The sequence below is a fragment of the Papaver somniferum genome, chromosome 8 (assembly GCF_003573695.1).
Source record: "Papaver somniferum cultivar HN1 chromosome 8, ASM357369v1, whole genome shotgun sequence".
NCBI classification, from domain to species: Eukaryota; Viridiplantae; Streptophyta; class Magnoliopsida; order Ranunculales; family Papaveraceae; genus Papaver; species Papaver somniferum.
The window spans coordinates 40,885,343-40,896,194 of record NC_039365.1 but is presented as its reverse complement, the minus strand read 5'-3'; the positions used below and the strand labels follow the sequence as shown (position 1 = coordinate 40,896,194).

General features: G+C 36.6%; 1 protein-coding gene across 2 annotated transcripts; it reads right to left on the bottom strand.

Annotated features, from left to right (window-relative positions):
- Positions 1 to 2,103: 2,103 nt before the first annotated feature.
- On the bottom strand, positions 2,104 to 10,648 carry LOC113306719 (TOM1-like protein 5). 2 transcript variants are annotated; one of them, XM_026555631.1, is made up of 11 exons: positions 10,201 to 10,648; positions 9,993 to 10,060; positions 9,170 to 9,331; positions 8,350 to 8,428; positions 6,413 to 6,511; positions 6,209 to 6,322; positions 5,493 to 5,656; positions 4,560 to 4,635; positions 3,817 to 3,902; positions 3,219 to 3,380; positions 2,104 to 2,845 (listed from the first exon to the last, which is right to left on the bottom strand). In XM_026555631.1, the coding sequence occupies exons 3-11, from the start codon at positions 9,268 to 9,270 to the stop codon at positions 2,500 to 2,502; spliced, it is 1,227 nt and encodes a 408-aa protein (XP_026411416.1). In that variant the 5' UTR covers positions 9,271 to 9,331; positions 9,993 to 10,060; positions 10,201 to 10,648; the 3' UTR covers positions 2,104 to 2,499. The 2 variants fall into 2 exon arrangements, with proteins under 2 accessions (XP_026411416.1, XP_026411417.1); XM_026555632.1 differs by lacking the exons at positions 9,993 to 10,060; positions 10,201 to 10,648 and adding an exon at positions 9,481 to 9,540.
- Positions 10,649 to 10,852: the final 204 nt, after the last annotated feature.

Here is a 10,852-nt window from a genome sequence, read left to right as displayed (position 1 = left end):
GGCGATGAAAAAAAAATCTCGCGAGGGAGAGGAAGGGTTCGTCTAGAGAAGACGAAGAAGTGATATAGAAACTGATTTTGATTTTTCTTAAAACTGATTTTAGGTTTTTATATTAGGGGTAAGGGTAGATTAGTAATTAAAAGAGTTGAAGGGTATATATGTAATTGAACTATCCAAGGGATACCCCTTATAAGGACACCTTAGATGGGATTATTGGTTTGTATGCCCCGAAAGTTTTAGGAGTATTATTAGACTTGGACTTGACGCCTGCCTTAGTGCTAGCCCATCGGGCTTACGAGGTTATTATGGAATATGGCACAACTATATAGAACCGCAACATTTAAGCTTAGGGAAACATTTTGGGTTGGTACTGTGGACTTTATTTTGCCAACTTTAAGGTGATATAGTTGTCCATAATAAGGATCGTCACATTATCATCGAAACCCTGATTTTGGGCATATTGAAATCTTACTAGGCATACTGCATAAAGACAAAAAAAAGGTTGTGAAATAGCAAAATCAGATTACCCCTTAACCCAAATTTTTTTTAATGGCAAATCTGTCCTTTACGTGTTAGCGTTAGTAATATTGATTAGTGATTAAATATTTTGTTTAGTGATTAAGATAATTTTCAGAATTATAAAGGTTGTTTAGATGATTTTTTGGATCATGGTTCGACGAAACAAGTTGAGGTTCGGCTCACATCTATGAGCCGAATCTACCAATTGATGAACGGTTCGGCTCACTGAATCTGTTTACTGGATGCGCCGAACCTATAATTTTCAATTTCAACCCTTTTGCTAGACACTAGTTCGGCTTATATGAAAGTTTCATAGTAAGCCGAACAACATCCTGAATAGCCCGGAAAAAAAATAATTACTGGTTCCGCTTATATTTCGAAAATCGTATGAGCCGAACATCAATTTGTTATTTTTTGGGTTAAAATATTGTTATTGGATCGGCACATATTGAGAATATCGTAAAAACCGAACCTCGTAAATGTGCTAGGTTTGGCACATATTATGATTATCGAATACGCCGAATCCCTATGCATCTATATCTGTGACTAGGTCCGGCTTGAAATTTCATGCTGAACTGTTCATATACACTTACAGGAAGCTTTTGTGAAGAACAGTTCGACTAAAAACACAACTCAATTTTGAGCCGAACCCAACACTGTAACCGTCATTTAATCGATGAAAAACAACAAATAGGAGATTGGGTTTGTAAAACTTACTTTCTTATCCTCATTTCCAGAGTTGGAGATGCTGTTGGTTCAATTTCTGGTTCAATTGGTGGTTGATTTTCAGTTTCTACACCTTCATCTTCAATTGCTTCTTCTTCTTCAATTGATGGATTAGAAGACGATTTGGTTTACCTAATCCCTGTTTTTCTTTGTACGAGTCATTATGTGGTTGAGTTTAATCGACGATCAAATTTTTACGAATCAACAATTAATCACGATGATGATTTTTTTTTTTTCGCAGGAGGGGGAAGAGTTCAGCTAGAGGAGGAGGAGGAAGAAATGTTAAGAGAAACTGATTTTGATTTTTTAGAAAACTGATTTTAGATTTTTGTATCAAGGGTATATAGGTAATTGAACTACCGATAGAGTACCCCTTATAAGGTCACCCAAGATGGGACTATTGTTTTGTATGCCTAGAAAGATTTAGGTACACCCAAAATCTGGGTTCTTATCATCAACATTTAAGGTGCTATATTTCCAGATTTTGAACTGAGCCTAAACAGTTTGTTGATTCATTGAGAGATACAAATTGATGTAACTAATCAACATCACCTACAAATTTATAACAAATTGACATCCAATATCGAAAGAACACCACCATGCTGCATAGCCAATCCTATCTTCAATTTAATAAAAAAAACAAAAGAACTAAACCATCATCTAAAGAGTGAAACATCGGAATCAGTACAAGCAAAACACAGGCAGACAAAAACTGTCCAAAAAAGAACGAACAAGAATGAGTAAGAATTCGTGATTGCCAACTTTAAAAGACGGAAACATAAACCATCCATGGTTACGGAAAAACCATGCAGCATTGATGGAATTTCATTTGCATCTTCAGCTTCTAATGGATCACTATTTTATGGCACTATATAATAATACGTATATTCCATCAGAATGGTCCAAATTACAAAAGTTAATTAGGCCTGTGTGCTGCAACACCTAATACCCTCAGAAGACCCCCCACAGTTTTTCTATATAAATTTGCTAGCTCTCACATAAATAGAAGTTAGATAATCCTTTCTAATACAAATTAGAGCTTTCATTAAGCTACCACACAACTGAACACAGATTTCCTATGACAACACACATGACACCTACTGAACACCACCACCACACCACCACAAGTGAAAGCAACCCTATGCTATCATTGTACAAAGACAACCAACTCCTCGTGAGCAAGTATAAAAAACTAACCTCCTTCACAGGACAAACATCTTTGTAGCTTCTCCAGTATCAACTCAAAAACCACTACTAAGGTAAAGATGGAAATGCATCACTAGAGTCGATACTTCCACTGTTTGAGCTACTTGCATTACGGCTATGAAAGGAGAGGTCCCTCATGTGACCTGCCAATGTTTGACCATCTACTTTTTTTTCCTGAAAGAATTTCTCCCTCTCCACGTGTTTGGCAGGTGGAGGAGGGATTACAACGGCTACAGGAGCTGGACCTGATTCCTGTGATACTGGTTCCGGACATAGTGGACGTATAAGCGGACGATTCATCTTTTCTGCCTGAATGGATTCAGTCATGCCCAATGGCCGCCGCTCAAAATTATCTTCGTCTTCGGGTCTCATGCAAGCTTTTCCTTTACGAATTCTGTAAGACGGCAAACCTAAATGATCAAGAAAGTAATCAAGGAGGTAGAGCTCGAATAGGACATCCATTAGGAGGTAAAAACTAAGCTGGCTGACAAAGAAGCCATTGCTTCTTCAGAAGATCATTTAGTTACAGGTCAAGTGTGATACTGATAACTTGTGAAGAGTAAAATGCGGAAACTTGGAGAAATGTGATCGGAAGTTGAGTAGAATCATCTAGGTCAGTCACTACCTGCTTTGAAGAAAAAGCATGTCCTGATCTCGACAGTTTTAAACACATTGAGTTTGAGGAATGACCAGTCAGCTGGTGTGTATCATGAGTCCGCGGAAACAATAATGTGCAAGATGAGAAATATAATCAGGAAAGAAAGTACCTGCGGAAAAGCCGCTCAGCCTCTTCTTCCTCATCTACTTCATCACGAGCAAAATGATTGCCACCAATGGTTTGTCGGGGTGAGAGAAGTGCATCATGTCTAGAAAGAATTTTATGAAGCTGCTCGTTCAGTTCAATTGCCCGAGAAACCACTTTCTCATCCCTGAAAAAAATACATACCAAAGTAATTTAGACACATGGCAGGACATCTAATAGTTTATAACATTATAGTTCAGTAACTTGAATTCAAGTGATTGAAAATGTCTAATTGGTGCTGAGGTAACACAGATAACAAGTATATCTTTCAATGTTCCAAAGAGGGCGACCAACATGAAAGGTAGTACCTTGCAAGATACTCCATTCCTAGGATACATAGACATAGAATGGTGCAAATCCTAATTTTGTAGGTAACACTAACAGGATCTTCATTAGGAAAGATATGCTTTAATAATTTGATTGGATCACAATTCATGATAGAGTTTCAACCTTATGGTTCATAAAAGATTTCTATTTTAGTAATACCATTATCAAGAAAAAAAGAAGGAAAAAACACTTGAGTAGCATAACGTGAAGGGCACACCAGGGAAAAGAAGCCTTACTGAGAAGTCATGACAAGATGCATTACTCGTTGCTTTTGGAATGTGCATTGTTCCACAAGATCTAACGTGAACTCCTCCTTTGCTCCCTACCAAATGAAAGCATGGTAATAACTAATCAGAAGCGAATCAGGTGCTACGCATTATTTCTTTGTGAATCCTAAAGATCATCAACCAGGTACTGGTACAATCTAAAGCGTGATTGTGAAACATCTTTTGATTAAATTTCTAGAGAAGGCAGTTTGTTCTACATTAAGAACGACTGGTCAACTTAAGGTTTTTTAACTTTTATTAAGCCCAAGGGTTTGAATGCTGGATGATATGTTGGGCAATTCCTATATTAACTTGCAAACGTAGGAGTATCAGTTTTTTAATTAGAAAATATCGCGATTACAGCATTATAACTGTTAGGTGGAAAAATTAACATGCATTAGATTAATTACTTCTACAAGTTTCTGAAAGGATGATATGCTGCACGAACAAAATAAATCGAAGTCCAAGCTACACTATAGCAGATTAGGTTGCACATACAGCAGTATCAATTTCCTAGTCATGAAGAAAAGAACCAACATTCATCTAACTTCATTTGGAAACTACTACTGTTTAAGTAGAAAAATGAACATGTAATAGAACTAATACTTTCACAAGTTTGTGAAAGAACGAGGTTCTGCAAGAAAAATATCTATTGAAGTCCACTACACCAGTTTATCTTGTCATAATATGTATGAAGTGTACCAAACTAATACCTCGGGATTTTGAGTATCAATAGCGTCCAAAACTTCTCGCAAAACCTCCAACGTGGACCCAGCCTTCTGGATTATACTGAAAAGAAATGTAATACGTAAAGCAACACAAAGAAGACAAAACTTCCTTAAGAGTTGGTGCATCAAGTAATTACTGTTTATAACCATATATAAGGAATGACATAGGCAAGGCAAACCATAACCTCTAGAACTTCTAACAAGAAATGATCAGTTGAGGATGAAGAGGAATGTTGTGCCAATTGAACTGAAACTGAAATCATGGATAATAGAATTTTTAAGGCCAGGTAGGTCTTAAGAGATAACACTACCATGTCACTTGGAAGAATAACACACACAGGGTAAACGGTAGCTCGGAACTATATTTAAAAAATATCTATATACCTGGCAGTGAGTGATGGTTAACGTGGCTCAACCTACCAACAGGACCTAAGTTTAGCTTGCCGGATATATAGAAAGAACAGAGTTGGTTAAGGTCTGAGTGGCTAGGATCGCCACAATAAAACCGTTTAACTTGTCACTTTGTGGAGCACAAAAGTAAAATTGCAAACCCAACAACTAGGACTTGTTTGCTAGCTGTTTTTCATATTTGTTTATGACGATAGCTTGATATTATTTTGGCTATGGTTGTATAACTAGGTCTGTCTGTTCGACTAGTACCTTCAAATGGTGGATAAAGAAAGTGGCATGCTTGTTATTTGTTAACTTAGAGCTAGGTGAGGTTTCGCTGAGTCCAACAGTTTCCCGGACAGACATGGTCCACAAACTGTGAGCTGTGAACTGATCAGCAGCTAATAACAGAACAAAAGGAAGAATAGTGGAATGACAACAGAGCACATTTTATGCAACATTTACCGACCTCGTCATATTGGAATTTATGAATTTAGCAGATTAGACGCATCTAATATCTAATGGTACCTTGATTCAGGCAAAATATGGGAATCAGATTGCTCTCTGACTCCAACATCTTCACGTTTTGGAGAGACGGGCTTTCTTTCAGAAGCATTAATTATAGGTCTTTCTGATGTAGGAATATTTGAGGGAAGAACTCGGTGTGTTTGAGTGAACTTAACCCCTGCACTCTGAAAACCACAAATCAAAAATGAATTAGCATTTTGTTATTAATTAAAGAATCTAAATAGATCAAAGTTTCCAAAGAACACAATGGCATTGCACTTCTTAAAAAAACAGTATTAATGCTAACTTCGATGATCTAAGAAAGAGAAAAAAGAAGAAGATAGCTCGAGGTTTAGTTACATCTCTTTAAGGTGACTACTGCTAATATAAAATTTGCTAGATCAAATCCAGCATTACTAAATGATACATGAATCATGTACTATATGTTACATAGTACTGAGAAAATGTGGAAGTAGTGCCTGTGAAATTGCTATTTGAAATCCAGTATTATCGCATTATACAGGGATCCTGTTCTAAATCGTTTCCACAGTCCTGAAAACTGTGGAAAACTGTAGTGCGTGTGAAATTTGCTAGTTCATATCTAGCAGTCAGGCTTTACATGCGTCCTGTATCAGATAGTCGGACAGTCCTGATAAACTCTGGGGACTAAGCTGCATAAGGATGAACAGAAACAACTCAGTGGAACAGAGCCTTATAGGTTAAAGTACTGTACCTACCACCAACTCATAATATGCAGCATAATACTGAGGGAACTTCCCAGTGGCCCCACCATGGGATGTCTGCATGGCATCTAGAAGAAGAAATATCTTCTCTCTCACCGGCAGATCTGACTGCAATAGATACGCAACTAAGATTTATAAGAAGAGATCATCGAAGTAAGGGTTAAATTAAAGGCATATCCATAGGCTAAAAGGATTAACCTTCTTCTTAACTATCTTCACCAAATTTGGAAGAATTCCTGTATCAATGACCTGCTTGTGGATATGCTCTCCACAATTATTCATCAACATCTCCAACAACTGCAAAAGACAGTTCCATATAAAATAAGCTCATGTGGACCCACAGAGGGAACAAATTCATAATTCATGAAAGCATATCTATGTCTGAATGGAGTCGAGCACGAGATGCTTACCAAGGTAGAAACAAGATAATGTCAGCACGGAAATGCATAAAATAAGAACCTGATCATTATTTGGCTATACTAGAGAAATTGCACAATCAAATAGAACCTGAAGGTGCATGACGATAACAATTAAGTGCAGAACTTCCTATTGTAATCATCCTCAAAGTTACTAAAACAAGAAACCTCAGCTAGGGTCTGACAGCAGAAAATGTTGCATTCTAGATCTGACCATGCAATCCAGGTTGAAAAGACTGACTGAGCAAATTTTGGCTCTTTCTTGAAGATAGAAGATAGCAAATGAATTTATGGAATTAGCAAATTAGGTCTCTGGTGAAGCTTCTAAGAATTCATAACACTGGTGTAGTTTGCTGAATGAAAAATTAATACCTTCTAGATTAACATAAACTTAGACGAAGACAACAGAAAAACTATATTCCATCAAATGAAAGTGTCACCATAAGCATTCAAATCATATAACAAGATCTTAGCACTTGTTTTGCACAGCAGCAACAAGAAATCGAAATTTTAAGCCATTAAAAATCGCATGTTTAACGTCTGATTTGTATCATCTTGCTGCTGCAACCTCCAACTTCTTGGTTGAAGGGTCAGCTTTGGGAATGGGATCTTCTATATTTAGACAGCTCCCTGTTGCTTAGTAAGGAAGTTCAAAATGACCTGATCCCAAGTAACGAAACCATAACCTTTCTGGACCTGATTCTGGATCTTGTTAGTCTACTGGTGCAGGGACTATGGTGCATTGGGGGAAGAATTGAAGAGTGGGATTTCATTGGGAGGCTTTGATGCAAACATTGCTGTAATGATTCAAATACCAGGGGGTCATTCCTTCTAGTACTATAATAATTTTTCATTTTTCTACAATTGCTTTTGCACAATTAACTGTTACAACATCTCAGGACAAGTATTAGAGCATCAAAGATATTATTCCTAGTAAACTTACTAATGACATACGGAACTGATATTTGAAACTCCCAAAACAATTTTTTTCAAAAACTTTATTCTCAAAGAGTAAATTACTATAGAGATCAGCGAAAACCCAGCTCGCTTCTATTTTACTTCACATCCTTCTGGAACAAAAAATAATCAAAAATAGAAAAGAAACAGCTTTTTTATTAGCCATAAGGTGGAGGATCCTAGAGACGGTCTGCCACTTTATGGTTCTAACTTCGTAGAGGACAACGAGGAAGGAGACAGAGTCACAGAGGTTACGACTTTGTTGAAATACTGCACTATCCTAGAAATTTTGAACTGTAATTTTCGTTTCATTCTCGTAATTGTAGATCCAATTTTTCTAACAACTACAGCTGATAAGGGTAATTGAACAACAATGTAAGAGAACTGCAGGTCTTAAGACGTCATCTACTCATGTACTGAAACAACACAAAGAATTCGGCAAGACAATCAAGGTAAGAAGCAAGTTACAAATCTATGAGAACAGATTAATTTGACCATCAGCTTGGCACCATTGTCTAATTTTCAAAGAACAAAATCGTATTTAGGTATCAACTACAGAAGTGATGTCCACACCTTAGAGTTAAAGAAATGAAATGCATATCCCCAACATCTCAGACACATTGCATTACTGTGTGCATGTAAAACAATATTTGTGTACAACGAGGAAATAAGCAGATTGCATATACTATAATATCCCCACCTGTTAAAGAGATCCTTATACTGAACATAGATTGTCATAAATATTATTGAAATTACACTCACCGAGACAGCCAAAAGTTGGGTATTTTGGTTTCTGTTCCCCACACGCTTTTTTATAGCTTTCACAACATCTCTCGCTTGTCTGCATCCAAAAAAAACAAAACCATGGTTAGTGAATGCCTGACGCTCTTGCTTACGCGGAGTACACATTCTATCCACATGTTCTTCACTGGATTTGAACAATTATTCCACGTTCTGCTAAAGTAATAATGCTTGATGATATCCTAGAAAAGGTTCTCTCAATCCTGACTAGGTTGACAAAAACTAGTTACTAATTGCCACGTGGCTGTGGGTGAACACCTAATAAGTTCAAGCTTTTGGATGGATAGGGAAACCTCGACTAAACTGTTAACAGATTGCATGCAACAACAAAAAAAAGGGTGATATTTATACAAATACAGTGTGCAAAAGACTTCTTAAAAATATCCCAGGACAAACAGCAAACTGAGCATATCGGGTAGTATTGTGATTCGGGTGCAATTTTTGTCTAATAAATATGTGTTAATTCTGCACGAGTTTTATGTTCTGGAATCTTACACCTTTCCTTCTTCGAACTTAGCCTTATTCTTAGGTCTTATATAGCATAAACCATAGAGAAGAAAATTAACCTAATTCTGCATGATGCGAGCAAATGCCATATATAAGAAATGTTAATTCATAATTCCATATACGAAATGTAATAGCGACAAATTATATAAACTGAAAATACCAATCGCAACCTCAACCTCAATAGATAAATCTTTGCAGAACACATGAATGACAACACAAATGAAACTAATGGAAACAGAAAATAAGAGTAAGCACAAAACAGCGAGTAAAATACCCTGGATCACGTGTGACCATTTCACAAATTTCAATATTTTTCATCCAATCCATTTCCTTCAATTTATCACTTGTAGCTGAACTGACAAGCTGAGCTGCCATTTCACCTCAATTGTAAGATCTCTCTAGCAGAATGTGATGGTATGTAACTCAGTTGCTGCCCCTGCAGCAACAATAAAGCACCACAAGTTAATGGCTAAATCCAATCAGACATCATCTTCCAGGAAATTATAGATATAAAGAACTACTCCATCTCCACAATAAATTATTTTGAAAGAAAATTGATTGAAAAGAATCAACTGACAAACAGACATGTTTAAGAAGAGGAAGACGAAGCCGGCCACACAAATAGATAACCAGAGTATACAAAACTCCTTAATTAAACGTTAATAAAAGAGAGGAAATCTATCAGAGGAAAGCGTATAAACGACAAACTCATACCGAAACTTCAGTTAAAACATTAAAAGTAGTGGTGAGAGAGTGAATGTTAGGTATAAACTCAAAGAATTAAACTTTCAGCAAGGTTTGAAATAGATCATCAAACCAAAACATCCATACAGTTGTAGAACCAAATTTTCATAGTCCAGCTGTTTCCACTTTCCTCTTATAAATTTAGGTAAAGACAAGTGACCTTAATTTCTGTCTATTAACGGTAGAACTAAAACAATTTACATCTAACAAGATTCTATCAAGACTTCAATTCTCAGACCTTATACACAAGATGATCCACCCAATAACACTAGTAAATGATCATGTTGGAGCTCAAAATTAAAAGACTGTAGACAACACAGAACTAAAACCAGGAGTGTTGACTCAAACTTTACCAGGAAAAATCTCTGATCCCAACCAAATAGAGAAGTAATAGATCTCCTCCTAAACTAAATTGATAAGCCTGGAAAAGAGAAAAAAGACAATCAGATAATTTTGTTTTTACAAGAATCAAAATCAAACATTCTTAACTCAAATCAAACAATGTTCAGATCTCAAAAATCAAGTAAGAAAAAAAAAAGGTAATCAAAATAATTAGCGTACTTGAGAAGATTAAAAGCACATGATTGCTTCGACATTTGTGAAAGTTTTCACGATCTTTTATCAGCTGTTGGTACTAGTAATTAGTAAGTAGTTCCCTAGATTTCTACGAATCTAGGGTTTGCCTTTTCTGCTACTGATGTTGTTCTTCTAGTTCTACTTCTGGTTATGCTGCTTATCAGATTTCTAGAGAGAGAGAGAGAGAGAGAGAGCTAAAAGTGTTCGGTTTTGAGTTTGAGTTCGTTTTCAGAGGCTTCTTTTGCAGTGGCCGGTTTGGTGATGACTGTATTTATAATTCCACACCAAAATTAGCAGCTAGAGAATTTTTAGAGAGAAAGAAAAGACTAAAGAGTAGTTGATAGAATTCTCACCGCCTACGCTGAGAAAATGCGAAAAAAAGAAAGAGGAAAATTGATTGAATAAAGAAAGAAAGATTCAGAGGGTACACAACCAGGCACATGACTAGATGAGTCGACCGCCTTTAAACGCGCCCGCTTGGCCCCAGGGATACGAATCATTTAAGGGCAGAGGGAGTAACTGGCTTATCCAAATATTTTTTAATCAACAAATCATAAAAAAAAAAATCTCCTAGTACTTTTAATCAAGGTTTGAAAAACGGCCGTTATAACGCTCACGCCCATATACCGTGCCCGTG